At 45.4% G+C, this 27416-nt stretch overlaps 1 protein-coding gene across 1 annotated transcript in view; it reads left to right on the top strand.

The window, feature by feature from the left end:
• BARX2 (BARX homeobox 2) overlaps positions 1–27051 on the top strand; it is a 35151-nt gene extending 8100 nt beyond the window's left edge. The window contains exons 2-4 of the mRNA XM_062594580.1: positions 21478–21775; positions 24361–24445; positions 25701–27051. Of these exons, the coding sequence (XP_062450564.1) occupies positions 21478–21775; positions 24361–24445; positions 25701–25952 (635 nt within the window). The 3' untranslated portion in view covers positions 25953–27051. The remainder of the gene's footprint in view (positions 1–21477; positions 21776–24360; positions 24446–25700) is intronic.
• Positions 27052–27416: the final 365 nt, after the last annotated feature.

Below are 27416 nucleotides of genomic sequence, written 5' to 3'. Positions count from 1 at the left end.
TAAAAGGGATTGAAAACATTTTAGGGTCTGGTCTGAGACCTCTGTGTAGGTCAGGGCTCGGTCTGTAAACAGCTCTGGTCCCAAGAACAAGCTCATGGGAAGGGAGCGCTGGTGTCCCGCGTGCCCGTTGGCTCCGCAGCGAGCGCAGCCGCCGTTGCACCGCGCCGGTGGGCGAGACCACGCGGGCGAGACGGTGCCTGGCATCTCGCTGGTGCCACGGCGCGTCTGCTCGCTCCCGCCGTGAGAGGAGCGGGAGTTTCCGAGCGGGCTTAGCTGCGGTAAATGGTGAGGTCACGCAGGTACGACCGTCCGGGGACGCGATGGAGATGGATTTCTCACCCCGGGATGTCTGTTGTTTCTAGGGCTCTGGAAGAGTTCAGCTGAGAAGCTTCCACTCCTTGTTGAGTGGTGCAAAATTCCTCAAGCTACGTTTTAATGACATCTTTTAAAAAAATACACATATAAATTTGGTGTTAGGATCTGGCTTACACAGCAAATGCTTAATATTTTCCATTTTCCTCTCATTTACCTTTTACGTTTTGACTGATTCTTGGCACTTTTCCCTCACTTCTCTTGGCCAGAGCGCAGCCCCGACGAACACCGAGTTACCGAACGCGAATATTCCCGGCAGGTGTTCGTGCTGCTTGGCCCTGAACCCCTTGAAGTACCTAAAGGGCAGGCTGAAGAGTAGCCTTTCCCAAAATATCCCCCCCCTCCTTCCTCCCTCTCGTGGCCTCCAGCGCTGGAGCTTGAATCTCTCCAGCGAACGCATCCCCCTGTTGCAAAGGGAGGTTGAATATTTGCTGCCCCTCGCGTGTCGTCTCAGCCCGTCCCGTCCCCCGTGGGAGCGGGCGCTGCCGTGCGGGAGCAGCTGGTAGGACCCGTGCCAGGAGGACGCTAGAGTGGTTTTTGTTGTTGTTGTTGTTTGTTTTGTTTTTTTTTTTCCTCTCAGTTGTGGGATAAGAATTAATGGAAGTGGGAGCGTGATGGGGGTCGGGCTTTAAAAATGTGATGACAGAACGTTTGCAAATATACATGTCATTTTTATCTGTGAGATTCGGAGAAACAACCTTTCCGTGACCTTCAAATTTGCTCGGATGTGTGCGTTCAGGTCTTATCTTGTAAACTCCTAAACTCCCCGTGGTTCTCGTTCAGGTCGTTGGCTGGCTGGTGCGAGGAGGGACTGGAACTGGAAGCGCTTGTATTTGCCCCGCAACGCGGATCAGCTGGCTACTCGCTGTACGGATTTGCTTCAAAGTAGGAGAGTTTTCGGTGCAAGTCATCTGGTAGTATTTGGCTCACTATTTGGCTTTGGAAAATTATTTCATTTTAGAGACCTATATATTAATAAGACATTTAGTACTAACAATCCAGTTACAAATTACAGGATAATTAATGGCCGGTTTTCCTGCTGATGCAAATCCACTGTGGGCTTTCTTTTTTTCCCCCTAGAACTTCACCTATGGAAGTTGGATTTTGTCTGAAGTGAATTTTAAAAGATATCCTCAGAATTAATGTAGAAGCAAGAACGGGACGCTGCTGCTTCACGTGTGCAGGGGCACATCATCGCGTCTAGTATGCAGCTGCCTGCATATATACATTAAAAACCAAAATGCAATTGTGTAAGCCCACATGATGCCTTAGTAAAGGCATCGCCATCTCTTTTACAGGACAGGGAAATGTGTGACATGTTTGTGGTTACTTAAATAGCGTCTTCTAGGATGTTGATCTGTCAACTTTGGGACAAAATCAACGGTGGTGATACTTTCTCACGATAAGTACCTAGTTAGATGCAGTATAGGTAATACAAAAACACATTTTAGTGCTCAGGCTTGCTTTTATTTATATTGCTCACAGAGAAAAATGTAAACACCACTGAATTAGGAAGTTAGTAATGAAATAAGTGATACAATATAATGGGGAAATGCCCGAGGCAAGTGCTTTAGTTCTTTTTAGCCGCAAAGCCTTTGCATGAATCTGTTGGTATTTTTGGCTTCACCCTTCAGTTTTGTTCGAAACTCCCTCAGCCGTTCGGTGAATAGCGGAGGAGCCGATGGTTGAGGTGCGCCGTGACAGCGGAGGGCACCGCCGCGGAGCTCCTCGTCGTGCTCGCGGCTTTGCTTTAGGTGGCTCCATAGCAGCAAAGTCCTCAACCGAGCGGTGACAGACCGTGCCAAAAGTTCGACGGGTTGGTTTTCCCCTGTTGTGATAAACTGTAGAGTAATCGTAAGTGAGGGGAAGGGGGTTAAACTGGGAGAGGAACAATTGGTGGATTATTTGAGTTGAAATGACTGGAAGCCGTATTTGCCTCCCGCTGAAGTCAATTAAATCGCGGTTGGATCGGGGCCGAAATGAGTCAATTCAATTATGCCTGAATTGTAAACACTTAAAAGCACGTTATTATAAAGTAGTTTAGCACTTAAGTTATCTTGAAACAAAAACATTCATGAAACCCCAGACTGATAGATTTTTTTTTTTTTTTATTTGTACAGCTTTAATGAAACCCTTTTTTCTTGCTGCAGATAGATAGAGACCTTTCAGATTGGTGCCCAAACACTGCAGCACCTGTCTATTGCTAAGAGCTGTCATGGCAATTGATATTATAGATATATTTCTGTCCATCAAAGACCAGCTGGCTGGCAGTTGCATGAGAAGAGAAGAGACAGCAAAGATAACCGAGAAGAGATTGTAGAGGTCCCAGCGGTGCAAACCTTGTGGGCTTTATTTTTATTTTTGATAAAATAACCTAATTGTCTGGATTTAAGGAGAGCTTACTTGTGTGAGTATCAGGTGAGAAACTGCCAGAATATTTGCATCATCTGGTCCCAAAGTTGTAACAATTATGGAGATTTATCTGTCTCAGCTGGACCCAGTACAGCATGAAAAATGCGTATCTTTAAAAAGGGTAATAACGTGTGTGATAAAAAGATGGTTTTAGAAATACTTTTCAAGTTTAACGACATACGGTGCTGTTCTCAGGAAGTCCAGGGGATTTAATCTTTAAATTGTGATTCTTGAGCCTGCTTTAGGAGGAGGGGGTTTTTGTAAATTCGAGACCGGTCCTTCCTTGCTCCGTCCTCAGGAGTTGCCCTCGCCCAGGCATCTCCCGCAGCGTGGAGGGCTGGCGAGGGGGCCGGGGCTGGGTTTCCCCGGGGCTTTCGGCAGCCGTCCCCGCGGCGCTGCCGGGAGCTTCGGACGTCGCGAACCGCGCGTCCGAGAGGGAAGAGCCGTGAACCGGGGTCACTCCTGTGTCTCCGAACTAAATTTGTCCCCCGGGTAGGCTGTGCGGCCAGCGCCAGGGGCTAAAAGGAGCTCTGCCGGGCTTGACGTTGGTCTTGTTCTCTGTCTCGGCAAGCAGCTGCGCCGAGGATGAAAGACGGGGCCTGATCGGCGTTTCAGCTGAGACGCCGACGTTGCTCGGGCTCCGCGAGGCGCCTCCGCCGCGGTGGCCGGAGACGCGGGACGCTCCCGCCGCGGCGCGCAGGGCTGGGGTGCCGCGAGCGCCTGCTCGCTTCCTTTCCTTTCGGGCCGTCGCGGTGGGGTTTCGTGGTTATTTCACTTTTTTGTTCTTTTCCGTTTCCCGAGCTTTTCCCCCCAACAGCTTCCGCGAGCGTTTCAGAACTGCTCGCTGACGGCGAGAGGGAAACCTCGATCTTTCAGGGAAGGAAAGAGGTGATACCCACCCAGCAGCGATAATCAGGAAAAAAGGATAAAACCGCCATAAACACCAATACCGGAATTTTGTACCACATCATTTACACAGAAAAATACTGCCAGTTTTCTTCCCCATCTCTTAAAAATACCCCCAAACCAAAAAACCTCCTTCTACTATTAAAGCAATGTAGGAAACCTCGTAGCTCTAGTCAAATAGCCGTGTCTTTAACTAATTTGAGAAAAAGGCTGCTTCTCCTCGTGGCTCTCACTGATTTCTGTGGTCCCTGCCTGATTTCTCCCTTCTTAATATTGTCATGATTAGGCACGTCACAACTTGTGAAAAACACGTTAAAATCGGCTGACAGCTACTTAAAACCGAGCCTTGCTGCTGTGTCTCCACAGATATTGATTGCTTAGCACATCCTAGGCGTGATCCGTTCGTGACTCATATTAACTCACCGGTGATCTTAACCTCGATATTATCTTTCCAAAACCAAAAAAAAATAACGCTAACGCATCGCATCGCTCCGCCTGCGTGCGGGTGCCCCCAGGACAGAGCGGTGCTTCCCCGTGGCTGGGAAATGCCGTCGGGCGGTGGGGGCTGAAGGAAAAAGCTTTTTTTTTTTTTTTTTTTAAGGGAAGGAGCTCGGGGAGTATTCCCCCGATGTTTCTGGGGAAGCGGGGCTGGTGCTGAGCCGCTGAGCGCCCCGGCAGTGAGCTGCGCTTCTCGCCGACGGTTCGCGGGCGCGTAGCCCGGTTGCTCTGGAACCAGGCGTGCGGGCGAGGTGTTCACCGACCGTACGTACGAGGACGGTCGCAGACTTGCTGCTGTTGGGTTATTGCTGCTTTCTTAACTTACTGAAAAATGCAGCCTGAAGAAACCAAGCGTTCGTTGCCGGTACCCCGTGCGTAACTTTAGTGTGGCTTTAAAATGCAGCGGCTGCTGTTGGTTTGTCCTCCCAAAACGGGTGGTTCCCCAAAGCCAGCCGCAGGATGCAACTCCACTACTTGATGCAAAAATTAGAGATATTTGCCTTGTTGATGACCAACTTAATATAAATGTTTGAAAACTTCTTGCTCTTGGAGTGCTTTACATATGTGAAATAATTTAAGTACCTGCCTATCTAGTTTCTCTCCACAAGGATTTTCTTCATTTGAATGCTTCGCTTTTTACAACAATGCAAAAATAATGAGGCTTATCATAAAGATTAAACTCTAATTTAACACTTTGCATGCTGCAGATGATGTACAAAAGCTGTTTTTTTCTCAGCACCTCTCATCCCCCTTTCCCCACACGTGATTTACTCCCCGACGGCCGTAACTCTGGGTGTGCAGCGAAGGGAAGGAATTGCATCAGGCTGCAAATCCGTGACCGTCTCCCGCCGAGCGTCCGTTTAGCTGGCGGCTGGGAACGTCCCGCTGGAGCTGGCGACTCGGCGAAGCCCGGGGGACGTCCGAGAGCGTCGCCGGGGAGGCCTGATGCGTCGGCGATCTTTACTCGTCTGCGCCCCTGACTCATGTAGTGATGCGCAGCCGGGTACGTGCTCGCCCTGTGCCTCGCTTTGCCCATCAGCTGCGTGAGCCCAGTGGCTCGCTGCACGCTTGGAAGTGTTGTAAAGTCCTTCGCTAGGAAATGCAAGGGAGGTGCAAAGCTGTATTGTCGGCGGGGATTGCAACATTGACATTGCATACATGTAATTGCTTTGCACAAGGGTGATTTAAAAAAAAGTCCGTTTTGGGTTGGGTGGTAGTTTTTTTGGTGTGTGTGTGTGTGTTTTTTCTCCCCCCCCCCCACTCTCCCTAAGGTAGTCTGCAGGAAGGAAGAGGTTTCCACACAAATCATGTTAGGATATGTAGTGCACAGCAAAGTGCAGCCTGTTTTTATTGCTGTGTAGAGGGTTCAACTTACTCCTTAGCAGATTTCACCCATCCTTTGACCCTTTATAAGTTTTATACTTTTTTTATGTCTTTGTTCTGTTTCTGTCCTGCTGTATTTTCTAATACTCTCTTTCACAGTCTCCCCTCGTTTTCCCCCTCTGTGAGCTCTTTCTTGCTCTCTCCTCTCGGCTCAAGCTGAATCTGCTCGTGTTTGAGTTCAGGTCGAACTTTCGAACCCATGACGTTGAGTTGGTTTGGAATTAGGCAAAACCAGTTTGCCCAACCCTTGTTGTAAAAGGGTTAATCCTCCGAGCTATTGAGAGACAAGGGCAGGGAATTATGAAAGGAGCCCCTGTTTTATAAGCATTTGTATTGCCAGTACTTGAATACCCGTAATAAGTAGGTTGCTTCTATGATTAATGACTGCGTTTTACGTGCTGACGATGGATGATATGTCTTATTATTGTAGAAGCCATTTATTTTTATTTGGTCTTCTTACCAAAGTAGTGCTGGAAATGAGATGTTAACATTTTGGTGGGAGTGTGTTTTCTTCTCAACGATTTAATGAAAAGTGACCTGTAGAGAAGAAAAAGAAAGGAAAATGATGCCTTCTTTGCCTCGCTATAATGCACACAAAGACGACTTGCACAGATTTTTATTTTAATATAGGATTTTGCTTTTTCATTAGAGACTCCTGTTTTGTGTCCTCCAAGTTGGGAAGGAGTAGGAATGTGTTGTCCATTTGAAATGTCATGAATTGAGGCAAGTCAAGCTATTCAAATCTCTTCAACTCAATCTTTCTTTTTTTTGCTTGTTTTATTAACCCCATTTGAATAAAAGGCTAACACCAAAATAATTTGAGATCTTTAGTCATTTTGAGCCAAGTCTTATATCAGGTTAAAAGTTTCTGATTTTGCTTTCATTTTCGTTACTACTTTTTTTTCCATTTGTTTGAACAAAAAAAGTCCTCCTTAATTTCAGAGAAGTGTGTCAGCGTGAACGTGTGCATCAGCATAACTGAGTGTGATGATAATCTTGAATTGAAACTTGCTTTTGGAGTGGAACCTCATAAACTTTAAGGAGCCTATGGCAAAAGGCCCAGCCCGATGATCATTCTCGTGTGTGCGCGTGAAGGTGGTGGTGGGGGACTGTTTGCCATGGTCTGAATACATAGGCCAGATGCAGTTGAGAAAGCACCTAGATCTGTGTCTGTGTCTGTTTAGCATTGTAGCCATTTAACTTAAAGGTTTTTGCTTCATAGGGTGATTTTAAAGAAAGGATGAAACAGACTTAAAAGGATTCCTGATAGGAGAGACTGTATTTGGAGATCCGTGAAATTACTTTTAGTATCCAAGCAAGTGTTTCTAAAGCTGTGCATAAACCAAAATGCCTTGGATCTGGGTTTCCAACAGATCCTCCAGGATGAAAGCTGAGAGAACTGTAGGCATGGCAGCTTGATATTTCAAGAGAGGACAAAAGGCAAGCATTTTTTTTTTTATGTTATAATTGAACATTTTTCCTAGATGGTTCACCAAATACATAGGAAAAGCTCATTTAGCTCTAAAATTAGAAGACCCCTTGTAACTATTGTGCCATTGCTGGGAAAACCAAAATAATTCATTGTGCTGGCTCAATAGCATTGGTTATGTTTTATGATATAGCAGTAAACCCCAAGAACTGTCTACATTCTCTGGCCAGATTAGCTAGTAAAATTATAGCTGTTATATAGCCCCCGTATCAAAGCTCAGTGAAAACCTTGGCAATGTGAAGCGAGTCCCTTGTGCTGTCTGCAGGGAACGCATGGAAATACAAGATCTAAGATGAGTTTCATCTCAGCAGTGCCAGATAGAGGGGTCTGGCAATGATGCTGCTTGAGAAACATGAAAAATATTTATTTCTTTAGATCATCACCATGGAAAAATTGGCAGCCATGGCTGATCTTTGGCAGAATATCTGGATTAAAAAAAAAAAAAAAAAAAAAAGCTGAAAATGTTATTTTGGTTTGAATAACCACACACTGCATATATGCCTGTTATTGGAGGTGTTCCTGTGGAAACAGTCAGTTGTGCAATAACAGGATATGCACATTGCTTCACTCTTAACACATATATTAATGGCACATTAAGGAATTTAATTATTGTAAGAAACAAAAGAGAGTTCTCAATGCAGTGCTCATGCAATCTATTAATGGAAAATGGGTTTAACAAGCCACAAGATAATAACACCTCTGCCTCCCCTTGTAGCTTCTGCTGGAGCACTTTCCAGACCGTACAGCAACCTCCTGTGGTAGATGCTATCATTCTCGTTTTGCGTGTTGGAGAAATGGAAGTCCATTGAGATGTGGGGATTTGGTTTAAACTGCACGTGAAGGTTGTGGCAGGGTTGCAATACTGTGTCAGATGTCCACTTCTCCAAAATCTACCTCTACACAAACAAAACTGAGTCCTTTTGGTCCATTGCAGAGCAGGTGAGAGTCAATGAAGTCTGTGGGAAGGAGACAAGATTCCCATTAGCCTGGAATTGATTCTTGTATCAGTGGGGATTATACACCCACATGCTTGAGGAGGGAGGAAGAGACCATACGGCTCTCTGCAAATTGGCTTTTATCACTGGTATTTTAATGTGGTTAGGGAGTCGCAGATGCACCTGAGGAGCACGGCAGCCCTGCATTCCTCAGTGACAGATGCCCTAGGAAAACCGGAGATAGATGGCCGTGCTGATAAAAAGCCAAGAGGGGCGATAACTCAAGCTTTGAATCAAACCACTCTGAACCTCAAGGTGAGGGAGGGTCTTCCATCTGGAGCCCTGATCAGACACAGTGTTACTAGGGGCTTGTTTGTAGTTTGGGGTTGGATGTGCCAGAAATGGGTGTCTGTGCAAGGTTTCCATCCATGATGACATTTAATTTGCGATTAAGGCTAGCAAGCTTTAAGCGCTGTAAAAACCTAATTCATACCCTTGTGATTAATTAGAGCCAGTCTCCACCCTGTCTAATGTATATCTGTCTGGAGATGCAAAAACAGCATCGTCTTGGCTGACTTCCTATCAGAATGGGGAAAAAAACAGCGCGTTGATGTCTCCCATGAATGAGGGTTTGTATTCTCTGAAGACCTGGACTTTCTGGAGCTCCTCAACTGGAATTTCTGGCTTTTCCTTCTAACAGAGGTTGGTGGAGCAGCCTTGTGGCTGGAAGGAGAGGTTGTTATCGCTGTTCTGACGCATGAATGGTTGTATGCCTCCAAAGTGCTTTGCAGCTTCAAGACTGACGTTTTTTGGATCGAACTACTTATTCTGGGTGCATCCATTTGGAGACTGCCCATCCTTGAAATGTTTTTCTGTCGGCTCTTTTGAGGTTAGATGAACTGCAATAGGAACTAAATCTGATCTGGGCTTCGGCTGGAAAAAAAATTATTGAAATGAATGGGCCAGAGCTCAGCTACTGTAGATCAGGTTGGCTCTGACGTTGGTGTCTGTTCCCACCTGTACAGCCCGTATGCCTGGTGCAGATGGTACATCTCAGCATGGGGAGGACAGGGCTGCTGTTTGGAGCTGTCCTCTGGGTAGGCAAGGCCACATTCAGCAGTTCATGTAGGCTGTATGTCCACTACCTGGCATGGCACATCTCATTGCTGCTGCCAGTAGCAGAGATTTCATATCCTTTCTGGTCACAGTGTTCTCCACCAAATAATTAGCTATTTTGCATGTTATTTAACCCCCCCCCCCCATTTCCCTGCCACAGGTCAAACCTATTGCTGCCTTCTCTACTCTCTCTGTGCTTTCATCCACTGACTGCTCTCGGGTGAAAATACATGGGTAATACTGTGGTCTGACATGCTCTTTCCATGATGTCTGTAGTAGTGAATGCAGCTTTCCTTGTCCTCCTGGGCCACAGGGCAGGCTAATTAAGCACAGATGTCGAAATGACTGGAATATCATTCTGGAGATAGAGATGTAACCACTGTGAGCATCCTGCCTCCCCTTGTCCATACTGGATAGTCATGACTGCAGTGAAGAAGCTGTATGATGAAATCCTTATTTCAAGGGGCTCCTGATTGTGGCAATGGTGTTTCAGGCTGATTGTGATGAGCATTAGACTTGGTTTTATTTCTCCTCTGTGTTTCTGCTTTCTACCCCAGCCACAAGAGGTTTGTCTCTGACCTAACTGGCAAACGCAAAGGATGGGCAGGTAGGACAGAACTTGCTCATGTGTCATTTGCATCCTTCTAAGTCGCATTGTTTGTGCAGCTGTTCAGCCAAATCGTCCACCGAGTCTATTCTTGTCCATAGAGGAAACAGAGATGAGTTCTCTGTTGGGGCAGATACAAGATCAAAGAATCGTATATGCAGCTCGGAGAGATCTCTCTGCTAAATGTGTCCTGATGGGGGCCAGGTTATTAATAGAGCAACCCTTGAGATGGCAAGCCGTGATTTTGAGAGGCAAAGGTTTTGCCAAGGCATGACAGGTCTCTTTCGGGGTTGGCACTAGTTCTTGCTGAAGTCCACCTTTCACTTCAATGCAGAGGACAAGAAAGGGTGTCTGCAGTTTTAAACGCAGAACTGCTATCTCCCAAGGAGAGAGAAGCATTTTCCGCGAGGTCCATCGGGCCAATTGAAGCAGCCTGGTGTTTAGAAACAATTGAACTCTCTTACTTCCCATATTTCACTCACCGATGTGTTTCATACGCTCAGAGCAGGAAGAGGTAGTGATATTTATGGCAAGCTTTTTGCTGGGGCTCATAAAAGATTGGGCTTGTGAAACCTGAAGTGTGCTTTTGTGTGTGCTGCTACTCAGCTGTCCAAAGCTAGTGTTTGCTTTTGGATGTTGTGATAATAATTAACAGAGCAGGAAGTAAAGGACTGATTGATTTATGCATGCGTGGTATTATTTATTTGAACCTAGACAAAACCTGTTAAATCCTTAGAGAAGGCAGTTTTATTTATCAAATGTGTAAGAATATAAGAATGCCCATAATATGTCAGACAAAGACTATATAGACTGTATCTTGGATGGCAGCCAGTAAGAGATACTCAGGGAACAGTATAAACAACAGATCATGACTTATCCTTCCATTGATCTGCACACTCTCAGCTCTGATAATACGTTTCTAGATCTAATTCCAAGTGTTGCTCCTTGACCAGTGACACCATCTGGAAAGGCTGCGGTAGAACAGGAGATTAAATTTGGCCACTTACACTTCTCCCCAATGTCCTGGGATGTCTACTCATCTGATTGTCATCTGTAAAGACAGAAGGCTGTTGTAGTTTAAACTTGGACACCCTAAGAGTTGCTGCCTTGGTGCAGTGGTTCTCCTCCACACTCAGCAGACAAGACCAGACTGCCTGTAAGTCTACTTCTATCTAGCTATTTGATTCTGTAATCTTTTGGCCACTTTGCTTACTAAATCTGTGTCCAACAAGTGATGAGCTCTAGAGCTGAGTTGTATTCTTTTAATGGAGGAAACACTTGGCTGAAGTATTTCCATGACTTAGTTCAAAAGGAAGGTCTTCAAATTGAAGTTGGTTTAATGGAGCCAAAATGTCCCTCGGTACAGATATGGTAAATGACCTGGTGGCTTGTATCCCAGTAACTTTCCTGCGTCGTTGGAGTGCAGGGGTTTGTAGAGACATACTCGTGTTTATTTCTCTGGGACTAATGTGGCCTGGTCTTAAAACTCCCTTGGAGTCCCAGCAGTAAGGGCCTGGAAAGGAAGTTCGTATCCAAACCCGCCCTCCATTTGGAGCTTTTCCAGTTGTCATGGCTTCAGGCCCATACATTTTAAGAGGACCTATTAGGACTGATCCTGCTTCGATTCAGAGCACCCCCTTTCCCACTGGGTTTAAAGAGATCATCTGCTCAAGATGAAGGATCGCAGAAAGAGTACTTTCTTGTAGCCTTTAACAAAGAGTAATTCCTTTCTGAACTGTGCTCAGTTTGCTTGAAGAGTACGGATTTGAGTAAAGGAAGGCTTTCTTCTGAAACTATGTGAGGCCAAGTAACTTAAAGTAGAAAAGTGGCAAATGTTTTTCTGATTCATCCTCCACAAATTAAGCCAGAGTGCTGCTGCATTTCCTACAAAGGATTCTGTGAGCGTCGGCCAAATGGATTCCTTAAATGCTTCTTCAGAAAAACATAATCCTCTTATATATAAAATTTTGTTCGTAGATGAGGATCTGACAAGGTCCTGGCACGCTCTCCTGTTTGACAGGCAGCCTGGAAGAGAGGCTGCTGTGTTCGAGGAGAACGCCCTGTAGCACACAGGTGGTGCTTTCTTCCATCCTTCCTACACTTAAGAAAACACTCGCCAGCTAAGCGTTATTGTCCCGTGTTACCAGAAAACCACGACGACGGAGTGACTTGCCTCAGGATAGCCAGAGCTGTGTCCTTGGACGCCTAGTTCATCGTTTGTTGCTATCCCTTTCTGCGCCAGTGCGGCGCGGTAATGAAACCATGTTGTTACAATGATTATCACCATCCCTGCCAGAAGAACCCTGGTGGCCTCCTTCAGGCATCTGGCATCTCTGGAGACCTTGGCACCGTGGGTGGATTTCTGGTTGTGTTCAAGGTAACCCCCTTCACCCCGTTCTGTCAAGGCTGGGTGTGACCCAGCCGCCCTTGGCGGCAGGAAGCGAGACACGCTCTCGTTCAGGGAGGTTCTCGGGCTCATCGTTTTATTCTAGGCCAACTCCTGAGTGCACGGTGCCTTGAAGATGTAAAAAGCACAATATAAGTATCAAATGTCATTATTAAGTAAGTATTAATTATCTTTCTGGTTAGTTTTTGTGAAGGCCTCTGGCATGCGTTGCGTGCCTCAGATGCATTCAAACTTATTAATTGCTGTTAATTACTGTTATTATGCAAAAGTTATACTGGAACATTATGCTGATAAATAGCTAATGGCGACAGGCTTGAAACAAAAAAGCCACGTTTCACTTGTGGCTTTTAAATTGGGCTGAACTGGAGACCAAAGTGCCCCAGAACATGGAGAATGTCAACTCAGCTTTGTGTCCAGCTCCTCTCATCCCTGTTGTCAAAAGTTACCATTTTAGTAAGATACCACTTCCTTACACTTAAACTTCAGTCATCGAAGAAAGCATAGAATTATGAAGAATTAGCCTTTAGTCAGAAAGCTCTGGACAGGATCATTTTAGTCAAGCGGCACTAATTTTCGTTTCCTGTCTGTTTTCCTCCTGTGGACACGTGTAGGTGAAATCCTGGCACCGCTGAACTTGATGGGAATTTTGCCACTGATCTCAGCTGGGTCTGAATTCCTCCCCACGGGAGAGAAACCATTTGTTATCAAGCAGACTTTCGGCTATGTGGCTGGGTTGCATTTAATTTTGGCAGGGCTTATAGTCCTTGTCAGGCTAATAGAGTTTATTGAATTGAGATGGAAATAGAATATGCTGTGAGCAGTACTTACAACCTCTGATGAGGAGCAGTTGGGCTTTGCCCCAAGGAGGCTCTCTGAATGCTGTCCCGGAGTGTTTCTTAGTGCTGCAGCCCTGCACTTAGATTTCAGGGCTAACTGCCCTGTGTTTTCCTGTGGTCTCCATGACACTAATGATTCCCATGGAAATTTTGGCTCTGTGCACTTGAACTGAATCTTAGGACTATTTTTGGAAGCTTTTAAAATGTCCCAGAAAGTGCCCTTCACCTCTGCACATATGCACAGACTTTGGCTCCTGTTTAGCTACAACTGGTTTCCACACGTAACGGAAGAAAGAGAGACCTAGCAGGAAAAAAACACACCACCAACAAAAAAGGCTTCTCTTGCACAGCAGTGCTCTCTGTTAAGTGTCTGTGCTGAGATGCTGCACAAGAGTAGTAACAAATCAAGAACCATATCAAGTGTACTCGGTTCCAGAATTCCTGTATAATATGTAATAGCTGTAGAAAGATCTGATTGTGGAGTTGTAATACGACCCTTTTAAAGCTTAGGTCTGCAGGCTCAGATTCAGAGTTTCTGGCTATTTCAATATTCAAAAAGTGGTATTCATGGATCTACTGTAATGGAGGGGATGGAGCAACGGCTGTGTCCCCTGGATCCTTGCTTCCACCTCCCAACGTGCAGTGTACACCTCCCAGCCCATGTGCAGCATTCAGGTAATGGCTGTGCCCAGTTGGGGAGCAGGCTGGACTCGGCATCTGGGCTTCTCTACGGTCATCCAGGCTCACCTTGTGCCAGCAAAGACTGTTGCAGCAGCGGCTGCCATGAGCAGCTAACTGCACCCAGTGAATAGCTCTCTGTGGGCCTTACCTGTATGTCTGCACAGCCCAAGCTCAGTTTGCATCTTTAATTCCCAATAGGAGCAGCAATGCCGTTGGCAGGTGTAGTGTTGGCAGTGTTTGGAGACACTCTAGTATCTTTCTTTATTCTTTATTTAAAAAAAAACCCACATTATTTAACTTAAGCCTGTGAAGTAAAAGCATAAACACCCGTTTCCTCTCTGCAACTGTAACGTGGGCATTTTATTGTCCCTAGCAGAAACCACAGAGCTCGAACAACTGCAACAAGGTGTCTTTTATTTCTGCAGACTCTGGGACAGATTCTTAGCAGGGTGTAAACTTGCATAGGCCCAACAACTTCCATATATTCCATGGATCTCCTCTGACTTATACTAAGTGAGAAGCTGTCTTGTGGCTTCAGTCACTGTAATTTCCCAGTTTAGACTGATGGATGATGGTGACCTACTTTCAGAAAAACTGGAGCATCAAGTTTTGCCTCTGGTTTGTTGGAATCACTGCCCACTGCCATTATTCAAAACCTTCAGGTCTGCGTTGCTTTGGCCCAAATGCCTCCTTTCACAATATGAGTTTGTCATAAATGCAGGGAAAGAAAATGTAAAGGGAACCTTTAAAATAGTTATTTTATGAGTGAGTTTGTCCTTAGTGGAGAAATGTGTGCAAAGATGATAGTTTAGAATACCTGGAGATATGATGTGCTGGAAATAAAATTCATCCCTACAGCAGTCACAGCGAAATAAGGAGAAGGCTCCACCCTCCTGTGACAGTGGTTTTAATACCTGTCCACCCTGCAGTTGTCTTACAGTAAGGCTAGAAAGACTGAGAAGAGAATCAGTGTCTTAACTGGTTGTTGGAAAAGATTATTGAGGAGTTATCTCTCAGCACTTCACTGTCCATGCTTTGTTTGACAGGGATGCTGGCCACATTTATGTCTGTATTTAGGTAGCATTTGCAGGCTTGAGACTCAGTTGGCTTGTAGGGTGACTTAGGGCGGCTCCTGGAATTGCAGGGAGCAACTTCAGGAGGACTTTGGGGCTATGCCTTGACTTCCAGCCCATAAGGACAGGGTAAAAAAGGGACAGCTAGCTCTGAGTGACCATCTGTGTCAATATGATGCAAGGGCCACACCATGCTAATACGCCAACTTATGTCTTGGAAACTGCCAAGCTGTCAACACAGTGTTTGCAGCCTAATTAACCTACCTCTCTCTAGGCCATAATTAGCTCAGGTGCAATCGTAGCCTGGCGTGGCTGTGCTGCTTCCCATTCTGGAGATAGCTGAGGGATCTGTGCACAGCAGCACGCTGCATAGCCCAGGCGTCACCCGGAGCATTTCCTGGGATGCCGGTGTTAATGGCTGCATCCAGTGGGGATAACTCTGAGGAAAAGATTGGATGTTGGTGCATTTGCAAGGAAGCTGGGAGATACGATGGTTTCCCATTAGCCCTCTCCTAAGCACTTATTTCTGAGGGGAAGTGAATCTGTGCAGCCTATTGCTGCTCTTATCTTTCCACTTCTCTTTTGTCTTTAAATCCTTCTCAGGCCTGGGATGGAGCTTGGCGGAGCTCAGCGTTGATCTCGGGAGGAACCCGATGCGTTCTGCTTTCCGCTAGATAATCATCATAAAGCAGAGCCCAAGGAAAGCGGTGTAGATGAGTGTTTGCTTACTTATGCAGTGGCTTAAGTTTTCTGCGTGTTACTGGGAAGTATAATCCAATTCCAGCTAAGTGGGGTGTTTTGGTATGGTGGGGCCCACCTTGCCTTGCTTGATTGCTTTCGGGGCAGGTACGCTCCGGCAGGGAGAAAGCCACCAGCGTGGCTCCACAGCGCGACGTAGCCTGCAACAAGCCCTGCCAGGCAAGCTAAAATGTGCCTCCAGGAAAACAAGGCAGGGGAGCCTGGGGACACCTGATCCTGTGCAAAAATCGCTGGCAGGAGCCTAACCTGAGAGCAAGAACCGCTTTGCTGCTCTGAGCAGGTTTCTGGGGAATGAGAGCGATGCTGCACCCCTGGCGTGCACATTGGTGGAGGAAGCTGAGCTGAGCGAAGTCGGGATGTGGTCGTAGCCCGTTTCCAGGCAATCGCGGGGCAAAGAAGCCCGTGCTGAGAGGCATCCTGCATCCAGGCAGACCCAACAGGTATTTATTTGGCTGCTATCTTTTACTGGTTGGCTGCTGGGCTGTGCCAGTTGACACCAAAACCTGGACTGTACTGAATGCATGCTCTGCTCTGACTTGCCTCTGCTCCCACCAGAACTGGTGGTAAAGTCCAGCCGAGGTCAGTGGGAATGGCGTGGCTGACAAGCTTCAGCTTTTGGGGATGTCTGCAGGGAAAAGGAGATTTAATGCCCTCCCCCCTAAGCAAATGGTTTGTGGTCCAACTTATTCTGAACATTGCTTTGCTTTGGGGCTTGCTCCTTCCTTTCAGTAGGCTGCCTGCTCCTTCAGCAGAAAATGAAGCTCTTTCCTAAATGAACTCGACTCCTTCTTGGTTGTTTTTTGTTTTGACACTCCGGACACGGCAGATTTATAGACCTTCCTGAGTCGTAAGTTCATTTTCTTCTTTTATTTACCTTTCACTACAGCCCATTCTGAGTGAGATTTCATTCTGCCTCCGAGCAGGGTTGACCTGCCAAGAGGAGCTCATCCATAAATCTTTCCTTCCTTTTTCTTTCTTTCCAAAACAGAATTAGCTGAATTTGCCTAGGAGGAAAACTCTTCTGCCATTGCCGGCAGTCAAACAGTGCAATTAATTAGTGCTTTCCCTTTTCTCTTCCATCTAGTCTGTGTCTGCCGGGGTTGAGAATAAGCCAAAAAGGAAGGGGGAGAAAAAGGACAAAAGATTTGTTTGAAGTGTTTACTTTTAATTAAAACTTTTGCAACGTGATCCGGTACAGCGATGGTGCACCTATTGCGTCGTACCCAATGGTCATAAGAAGTTTAATCAAAACCTCCCAGCAGCTGAGCGGAGCCAACTTCAGACTGGTCTGATGAAAATCAAGCGTTCTGCATCCCTGCTCGTGGATCTGGAGCCGGAGCTGGTGCGGGGATGCCTGAGTCTTTGCCCCTTCTGTTTGCACCTGTAGAAAGTGGGTGTAAAAGGCTGACACGCTGCAGATCAGTACCCGGGACGTGGACTTGCTTTGGCTAAGAAGAATTCACATTCCTGGCTGAAACCTCCAGGAGAAAATGGGAGAAAATCTCCATCTGTCTTTGTGGTGCCAGTGCTGAAAAATGAAACAAATGAGAAAACAATCTCTCTGAATATATAGATTATGTTACATTTATGGACAAATATTTTACATTTAGGAATACTTTATGTTTGGGAAACAGGAGCGCAAGGTTCTTCTAGACCTGCGTGTCTTGATCAAGTCAGTTTATTTCAAGGCGACGTGGTCAGTGCCTTGAGCGCTAAGGGCAGGTCTGTTATTCGGTGTATAGAGACTGCCAACAGGGCCTGGTTTAAATAGCAAAACAAGATGTTTTCAGGTCCTTAGAAAATACTCTGCAGATTCAGTATGTTTTTTTTTTTAATTTTTAGGTCTTGGGTAGTTTAAGGCTAACATCTGGCCGTTTAGTTGCTGGTAGAGCTGGACAGAACTAGGAGCTTTTCCACTGCTTGAAATGGAGGGTTGTTTTTAATACTTAAAAAAGTAACAACAGGAAAACTTCTGTTGCTTTAACATTGCTTCCTCACTCGTGCATGATATGAAATAGATTCTAGTATAAATACTTCCCAAGTATTTGACAGCAGAGCTAGCCTGGGATTACCTTAAATTTCAGAACAGGGTAATTAAGAATATTTGAAGAGATAAAATCAGGGCCAGCATTTAATTTGTTGGAGATTAAAAAATTGTTCCATTCACACAATACCATGTCAGTGTAGCAACACCTTTGAACTCTGGGGGATGTGAGGTTTAGCTCTAACCTTAGATCTTGTGGAGGTTGGAATCAGGGCTATAGCTGGGTGAGAACTTTACGGCTGGGTTAAGGGGAGTTGTGTTAATAGTGTACCTAGACACAACGGGCTGGCTGAGCTTCAAGTACCTTTGAACTTTGGGGTAACTAGATCCAGACCAGGATCCTGTGCTTCCGCTTTTTTCTTTACAGACTAGAGGCTAGCTGGTGAAGTCCAGTTGCTGCACCTTTGCACGGTCACGTGCACCAACTCCCAGGGCCTTATTCTCTTATTTGTGTTTTTTATTTTGTTTTTGGTATGCTTTTGCAGGCCTGGAGTTTCTAAAAAAAATTGGTACTTCATTCTCTTCAAGTCCTCAACTCAATTTCAGCTTGCTTTTCAGGCTGCTGTGTTGAGCTATTAAAAAAAAAGAAAAAAAAAAGAAAAATCTGAGGGGAGACTTGGCTGCTAAAGCATTGCCCCCTTTCTGACCCCCGCAGCTTTCTCCGGGTAACATCTGCTACCTTGAACCCCAGATCTTCCTCAAAATACTCTCCTTACTCTGCCCTGCTCATCCTGTGTCCCCATCAGGCAGAGGGCAGAAAGCTGAGAAGTTCTGCGTGCTGCTGGTTGAACATGAGCTGATGTTTTGTTAGTTGTGATTGTTTCTAAAAGCACTGTTGCAACTGTTGAGGTCAAACCGTAAACAAAGGCTTTTCTTAATGGTTACAAGTGATAAACAAATATAAGACGTTTGGTGTCAAGAGCCTTGCAAATCTATTCACCACCTGGAGCTCAAAGCAGCTCAGCAGTTGGAAACCGCTACTCGCACAGAAGTGCTGTAAGTGAGTAAGAGTCCTGACGTGGGCACCAAAAATAAGCACCTGCTGAGCTTTTCTGAGCATTTGGCCAGGTCACAGCTGCTGGCTGCTGAACACTTGGGAAAAAGTATCCCTCATTCAGGTGTTCAACACTTGACAATCTGGACCAGTGTCATCTGCTTCTCTAATAACTTAACTGCTGCTTTGCTCTGCAAGTAGAGCTGAATTCAGGCTGCTGGCCCTGGAAGGAGGGAAGCGGTTCTCTCGTTGCTGGCCCTGTCTGATTATGAGAGGAGTAGCCTGAAGAGACTTTCCTCTCTCGGACGGAGGCAGACCTCAAACTCTGGGACCACTGAGGATCCCCTTTCCTCCCCACCCTGAGCAGTCCCACGTGCTACTACCACATCATGCAGGAAAGCAAATATCCTTGATTGCTCTGATATCAAATACCCTTTGCTAACCTCCCTTGAAGAAAGTCCCTTGTAAAATTCTTTTCTACAGAGGTTTCAGCCACTCAGAGTCTTGCAGGGGTTTCTGAGCTCCAGTGATTTATTAGTTCGTAGCAAGCTTGTGGTTTCTGGAGAGCCCTGCTGGAAACATGCAGGGGTACAAGGGTAAAAGTATCAGGTAACCAGTGAACTGGTGCCAAAAGCCACCCATGTGCAAGGACAGGAGTGGGCTTTCAGGCTCTGAGACAGGGCTTGGAGAATAAACCCTGCAGGGAGCAGGGGCTGTGTTCAGCAGGTGGGAAGGGTGGACCATACCCCCTAAGAGTAGGGCAAGGGTATGGTAAGATTAAACTCGCTCCTTAATGGCACGTGGGCAGGGGCATCAGTTCTCCATCTCCCTATTGGGAGCTGACTGGGACTGAGATCCCTGAAGCCTGTTCTCTCGCAGCCGATCTGCAGTAACGTCCACGAAGCAGAGCAGTAACGCAGAAGGACTAGATCTTAAGACTGCTGCTAGACACAAACCATCAACATACCTAGTCTTTTGTGCAGGAATGTCCCTTGTGGTGGAGGTGACTTAAAACGCTTGCTCTGGGGGTGACCCCCAAAAAGAGAAGGAGGATGTGGGCTCTTTCCAGCCACTTTGGGTGAAATGGAGCAGAGAGATTTGTTCCAGCAGTGGGTTTGCTTTGCCTCTCCCATCCCGTAGTTGCAGCAGGTACCTGCCGAGAGGATATAGATTAATGAAGCAGGATCATTTAGTGCTTTCTGTGTAACTGGCTGCTGTTGGTGAGAGCAGAATTAGAGAGAGAGTAAAGCAAAAGGCAGCTCTCTGCCCTGATTTATGCTCTTCAAGCTGTCACTGAGGTTGTAAATCAAGGCAGAATTTGGCCTAGGTTACTTGCTGATACTGTAGATCAGCACAGTCATCAGCTGGGGGGAAAAACACAGGAAAAAATGTAGATACATTTTACACAAGTCAGAGGTGGCTGAGCAGTTCTGATCTCATCTCATATAATTCCTGAGTGGTTTACATGGAACAATTTAATGGAAATGTTTTGATTTTTGGTGTTACAAATATGGAGGAGAAAACAAGGCTTAAGTAGTACCCAGTGTGCTGAGATGGCGAGTGTATTGGCAAGTTTTCCAAGCTTGCTTTATAAGTCGCTGGATTTTGCACGTAGCTGCAGTAGTTGTGGGGGGAAGAGAGAGTCAACAAGCTGCACGATTCTTTCATATACCCTGTGCACTGCTGCTTTCCGAGGGCCTGACTTATGAGCCCGCATCCCTTCACTTTGGGGAACAAGGTAAGAAATATAGGTCATCAGCAGGCCATAGTGGCAACACCTTTCTTCTTCTGGTGATGAATTAGTCACCAAAATAGACACTGTGATATCTACAGATCATTATTTTCATTAGTGGTGATCTCACTTTAAGAGTTTCCCAAGCTGGCCTGCTGGTGTAATATGTTCCTTTCCACAGCACTATTTGTCTGAAGATCTCAAGATACTTTATATAAATGTATGTACAGTAAGCTTTAATGCACGTTTTACCACCAGCCAAGTAGGTAATGATTGTTTCCCTATTGCAAATGAGGTAAACTGAGATACAGAGCGAGAAAACGACTTGCCCAAGATTGTGTGTGTTGGTTGCCAAATTGTGTATAGTGCAATCTTGCAATGAGTGTGCATTTCCCATACATGGTCCTATTTCATTTCAGAGTTTTAAAGGATATTTCATTTCCTGGGGCTAAGACTGATCAGAAATCTGTCTATAGCTGTGAATTTAGAACGTCTGATGTGAAACAGATCTTCCTCTAGCGCTTGGGAATGTGTTCAGAATTGTCATCCCAGACTGGCCCCGACCTGAAAGGATTGGAGCAGAACTTCTGGTATATTTTTAGGGCTGATACCAAGTGGCTGGTATAAGGTATAGAGTTAAAAGTTGGTGGAAAAAAATCAACTTCTAATCTACTCATTCTCATCTACCTGTATGGTCACTGAGGTCAGTACAGACAGCAAAGGATAAAAATGCCAGAGTTATCTCCTAGAGGATAAGATGAATTGTGCTTTGCAGTTCATGATCTTTTGCCTACGAAAGGAAGCTAAGGAATGCGCTCAAGGACACCCTGTCCTGGTGTCCATAGTGAAGCAGAGCTGCATGGATGGGGACAGATTTCATCTTGTTTACTCTGAGTTAATCTCGTGTGGTAATTAGATGGATGATTTCAGTGGTGTGTGTTATAACAGCTCCTAAGGGCGGCTATGGAGATGCAGGTGGAAGCAGTCCTTCCTTTCCCTGTGCTAGGAGAATGCACCCTGGGAGAGTCCCTGCCCAGGAAGGTTAAACACACTCACAGTCTGGGGGAGAAGACAGGTCCAGAGACAGGAATTTACTTGCCTGTGGTCATATAACATGTGAACGCAGAGCTGGGAAGGCATTCCCCTCTCCGCACTCCCACTCCAGAGCTCCTCTTGCTTAACCATATTGCCGCTGAACTGGCCTTTATCCATCTCTGTTTCCTTGCTTGCCAGGGTCCCCTTCTCTGAGGGCGTATCCTCTCATCTCCGTCATCACCAGGCAGCCCTCCGTGGTCCCTCACCTTGTCCCAGCAGCCACCAGCTCCCGGGTGCTGCCAGCCCAGGCCTCCTCGGGGACTGCCAGCTCAGAGACGCCGGCCAATGAGACCCATGTCAGCAGCGAGTCAGAGGCAGAACAGCCCACACCTCGACTGAAAAAGCCACGCCGGAGTAGGACCATCTTCACGGAGCTCCAGCTGATGGGCTTAGAGAAGAAATTCCAGAAGCAGAAGTATCTGTCCACCCCAGACAGGTAGGGGTTTGGTGGGCTGGGGAGGGAGATGCAAGCTGTCCATCGCAGAGTAGATTCTCTACTATCTGCATCTTCTGGAGTCATTTTTGCCTTGCAGGATATACGTGAAATGAAAACATTCTGGTTTCCTGCCATTACCATAGCAGTCCCTTCAAATATTCACTGTTGGTTTTGAGTGTTAGGTGCCTTTTTGCAGTTTGGAAACACCACCAACAATGACTGATGGGTATGAGGGATAGTCAGACTGTGTCTTGTGCTCTTCTGTAGCTCACTTCTGCCCCTTTCAAATGCAGGGACAGCCAGGCCTGGGAGAAATTGGCTTTGGGTGCTGTTTAGAATTCAGTGGGAGAAAAGTTTCTTATGCTATAAAAAGGAGCAAGAGCAGAAGGGCTGTTCAGCTGTTCCCCAATGTCACTTCACCTCTCTGTATGTTAGTGTTGTTTTGGGACAGTAAGGCTCTGTTACTGCTCTTTGCGAAGAAGTATTGGATCTGTATGTGAAAGGGCAGGCCAGTTCTTAGGGACTGCTTGATACCAGAGGGAAGAAGCAAAAAAAGAGAGGTATTATTTGTTTTCAAGGATTTGAATCACACTTTGCAAATCTAAATCCCAAGAAAAAGATCCGGCCAATTCCTACTAAGTTTGCAAACACAGAGAGCACGTGAGAAGTCACTAGACCTGCAGCTCCACAGATGCCACTAACATGATTATTAAAATTTTTTTGAGGATCTGCACTTTCTGCTCATGCTGTCTGTCACCAAGGGCCAGAGTTAGGTCCATATCTGTAGGCAGGACCAAACTCCTCAGTCTTCTACAGTTTCAGAGTTTTTAATGCTGCTATGCTGCCTCCTCACAGCTTTACAAAACTACATGAATGACACAGCTGATGAAGCACTCAGGACTGTTAAATTAATTTAGAGGTATGACTGTTCCTTGGCTTTGTTTGTTTTCAAGATCAATGAGCAATTCCTGTCTGAGCACCACTTCCCCTCTCGTTCTGTTTGTTTCCCCTGGTTCCTAGGCGATGCTGGTTATGCTAATGTGTGTGGCAAGGGACTGTAACTGGTAGCAGGTAATCCAAGTGTGATAAGACATGGACGCTAAGGCAAGAGTTATTTAAGCAGTGTTTCTCTATGTGAACTCATGGCTGGAAACATGCTGGTGAAGCAATGGGTTGTTATCTGCGTTCACTCCTGCAGTTTTTGGCCTGGATACAAGATTGTAATGCTTGGAGGGCAACTGAAGCACTTAGCTTATTAGCAGCAAAGGAGTGCAGCATGATGGGATGACACGTGGGATAGATTGTGCTTTGCACGTAGAATCTTCAACTCAGTGGAACTATCTCACAAACTTTGTGCAGTGGCATAGGTAGCAGACAAACTGAACTTGCAGGTCCAGAATGAATGCAAAGAAGGGAAAAGCATGAATCCATGAGGGAGTGAGGAGTGAGGGCTGGTGTGGGGTGTGTAGGTGTTTGTAAATATAAGAATCCTTCTGACTGCCCTAGAAGCCCAGCTGAAACAAGTTTTATTATGAAAAACTTGACTTTGACAGATGTGTTTCCCCATCCGAGGGCTGGGAAATATTTGCCAGAAAGTTCTCACAATTCAGAACACCTTGGAATGTGACTCTGCATTTGAGCTGTCCCACCTGCAGGTCTTGCATGACGTGGTGGGGCACAGCGCTTGCCCAGCTTTGCCGAGAACTTCCAGCTGCATCCATTGTGCAACTCCATTACAACACCACCAAAGGCATGGTGCTGTCACCTGTGGGGTAGGGTAAAGGGTTACTCTGGGCTGAATTTGCTTCATATCCTGGATTTTAATATAGAAATAATGAATGGTTACAGATGAATTTCCACAGTTTGGAGATTTGTGAAGGATGAATCAGCTTTATGGGCTGTTTGCCCCATATACCCTTAGGCGAAACATGCAAATAATAATTTATAAGCATTTCTGAATTGCATATAGTAGCAGAATTCATTCAAAATTAATAGATTGAGATGCAATATAATTTCCTGGGAAGTGAAAAAGTATTCTAATCCTCATTATGTAGATAGAGAAGATGAAGTATGAGACAAAGATCAACAGTTTCAAAGGCAGACTGATGCTAGGTGTCTTGGTTCTCATGTGTTTGCTTCACCTTTAGACCTGTTTGTCAGGGATGTTATGTGCTCGTAGCTCTCTGCTTCAAATGCAGATGTGGAACATCAGCAGAGTACCATGGTCTTGCGTCTCAAACAGGGCAGACAGACTCCTGAAACTTTTGGGCTTGCTCCTTTTCTCAGAGGAGGTAACAGAGAAGAAAGGAGAGCTGATGAGGTAGGCTGTTTCCCAGAAGAGTGCAACGAACATCAGAATATTCTTATTTCTTCCATAAGAGCATCGATCTTTGTATCCTAAATGCACACAGTGGTTTACCACTTCTCTCTGAACTGAAAATACCAGGTTGGAGAAGGAAGTAACCATCTCTTCTGTAGTCCTACCATTGTATGTGCTTACATGCAAGCAGCTGAGTTGGCTGCCTTGACATCTGGGCTCCTTTTGTGTTCTGCCAACTTATTTCAATGTCTGTCTTGTCTCCTAGGCTGGACTTAGCCCAGTCATTGGGTTTGACTCAGCTCCAGGTGAAGACATGGTACCAGAACCGTAGGATGAAGTGGAAGAAAATGGTAGGTGTTTCATTACCACTTGTCCGTGGTCCTGAAAAACTGGTCAGAGGGATGAGTTCTGAAGCTGAGTGCAGTGTCAATGACCTGTGTTCCATTTCTACCAGAATTTTGTTTTATTCTTGCTTACTTTGCTGAGAAAAATACTTTTTTGCTGTTGGTGTTTTTTTTTTCTTTTTCTTTTTTTAACTTGCACTGTGAAATATGTGGTGGGCTATAGGAACCAGAGGCATAGGAGGAATATGAAGCAATGGGATGTAAGATGGTGGAACAGAACAGGGGGAAGAACCAAAAAGTCTCCTCCTGCGTATCTGGCATTTCTGTGGTCTTAACGGTTACAGGATTTGTTACATGTATAGACCAAAAATCATATTGCTCTATGGAAACCAATGCAGTTTGAGGAGCTAATGTCATTAATTACTGCTTTTCATATCTTTCACCTTTTTCAGAAAGTCACAGCTTTATGGGCCTTTTCTAGTTAAAATACTTCTAGAAAGGACAACTGTCCAGTAAATTCTGTTGAAAACCATAATGCTGTGACATTCTTCAGTGGAGAAATTTATATATTTCTACCTGAGAGAGGAGATACAGTTTTGGACTGTATCAGAACTGCGTTTCTGCATATATGCCAGAGCTGCCAAAGTTAGCACCACTTAAAACAAATCTGAGGATGGTTTGGGGCAAGACCTTTGGATGGAAGTGTCCTGGTGCTACAGTAATGATTTGAAGGGAGAGGGAATTAAATGTAGAGGCAGACTCTTTCTTCTACACAGATTAGATGGGTCTCATGTCTTCTAATGCAGGTGTTATGGGGAAAAAAAAGGTTAAGACTCTCTCAGAAGCCAAAGAGGACCTGACAGAACAGGCAGAAAGAGGAAATCCTGGCTGAAGTTTATGACTGTTGTTATTTGGGCTTTGAATAAAAGAAATCCTCAGAAAAGGAGCTGAATTTTGCATAAAAACCTTCTCTGTTTATAGTGTTGAGGACTAGGTACCTGGACTGCTTTTAGGCCTGCTGTAGGAACTGACTTAGAGACCTCCAGAATTTGGAGCCTCCTTCCTAGTATTGTTTGTATTTATTTATATGAAATAATAGGTGAACTCACTCCATGAATGTTGGGCATTTTTATGAGGCTGAAATGGTGCCCAAGTCACAGATGGCCTCTGAGGTCCAGGCTGGAACTCATCCTGCTACCTAAAGGATGTCTCACGCCAGTGGAGTTCAGATTGATCTTGACTGCAAATCTCTTCGCTCCAGGTGCTGAAGGGTGGGCAGGAAGCTCCCACAAAGCCCAAAGGCCGTCCAAAGAAAAACTCCATTCCCACCTCAGAGGAAATCGAAGCAGAAGAGAAAATGAACAGCCAGGCGCAGAGTCAGGAGACGGAGGGATCTCAAGCACTTGAGGAGCCTACATCAACAGAGGAGAAGCCGGGAGTTTCTTTGGAAATGGAGGAGACTCCAGATCATATACCAGAGTCCCCCTCAGAGGAGACTACGCCATTAAGTTAAAAGGGGAAGAAAAGGGAAAAAAGAAAAGTAAAAAAGAGAAAAGAGAAAAACACAAACCAAATATATATATATATGTGTGTGTGTATATATATATATTTAAATATGTATGTAATTGTGTGTGTACATACATACATATATATAGATATATGTGTGTGTATATATATGTATGTATGTATATGTATATATATATAAATGTAGACCTGTGTATGAATTGAAAGCTTGGTCACTTTGTGCCTTTGGGAATCAGCCATGCTATGGTGGAAACAAGACATCCCAGGTGAGCAGTGAGGATCTGTCCCTCCGGCGGTGCATTAGAGCCTTCCCCACGGATGGTGATGGAGGCTTGGACACTTTTCCAGAGCAAACTGCGTCCAGAAACCTGAGACGGCCGCTGGTGAATAAAGCAGAAGGCCAGGATGCCTTCCACACTGCAGGAGGCGATGTGTAGTGCTATGACTGTGTTGGAGGTGTTCGCTTGACTTTATTCTTGCCTTTTAAAGTAGTGCAAATGAACAGAGTACATAGTCTGGTCTCAGATCCTAAGAAATGGGGAGCTCTGACAGCACCATTTCCTCGTGTAACCAGCACTTATTTCTGTTAGGGATGGGCCCAACTTAAACATTTGTGGGAAAGAGCTTAGACCCATGGGTTTGCTTTGGCCCAGCATAAAGATCAAAGTGTCTGAAGTGACCCGTGTTGGCATTCAGATTTCATATCTCTTGGTTGTTGGATGCCACATCGGTGAATTTGCAGTGACTCAGGGTGAAATTGTGAATGAGATGAGGGTTTGGATTTGAGTCTGCTCCAAAAGCTTTGGGATGCTTGGATCTGGGATTTTCGCTTTGGGCCCATGTCTAATTTTTGTAGTTTTTTTTTTTTTTTTTTGAAGAGCATTTAAATGTTTTCAGGGTTTTGGGAGAAGGATGGATTTTTAGAAGTTGCTGAAGAAAGCTCATGTTTGTTTTTAAGATGTGTGCCAAGAATAGATGTGCATCATGTTTCATAAAGTCTTGTTAAGGGTGTATTTTGCCCAGAGGCTGCAAAAGATGTATTAAGATAACCTTTATTTTTTAATTAAAAATTAAATATATGAATACAACAGTTGCTGTTTCTCTTTCAGAATGCTAGACAGAGACTTTTCTGGGCTAGGTTTCTCATTCTGTCAAACCCTGGAGAAAATGGGAGTCGTCAAACTTTCCATAATGCTTCTGTGCTGGAAGCACTGTGCACACTTCCTTGTAGCACCTTGCGCAGGTAGGTGAGGAGTATGAGTGCTGCCTTGCCAGTGGGTGACAGCAGATGAACGTGGCAGGATTAGAGCACTGGTGGTGGTGCTATTTTCTATTGCTTTCCCTTCTGCTGGTATGTCTGGACAGCTAATAAATGGGTCTGTTTGACCTTGAGAAGACGACTTCAACGTCCCTATTTTGGAGGTAACAAGTGAAGCACTCAGGTCTCAAGTGA

Source organism: Rhea pennata, chromosome 24 (genome assembly GCF_028389875.1).
Source record: "Rhea pennata isolate bPtePen1 chromosome 24, bPtePen1.pri, whole genome shotgun sequence".
NCBI classification, from domain to species: domain Eukaryota; kingdom Metazoa; phylum Chordata; class Aves; order Rheiformes; family Rheidae; genus Rhea; species Rhea pennata.
Note: the sequence above shows the minus strand (reverse complement) of the source record. Positions and strands in the feature narration are given on the sequence as shown.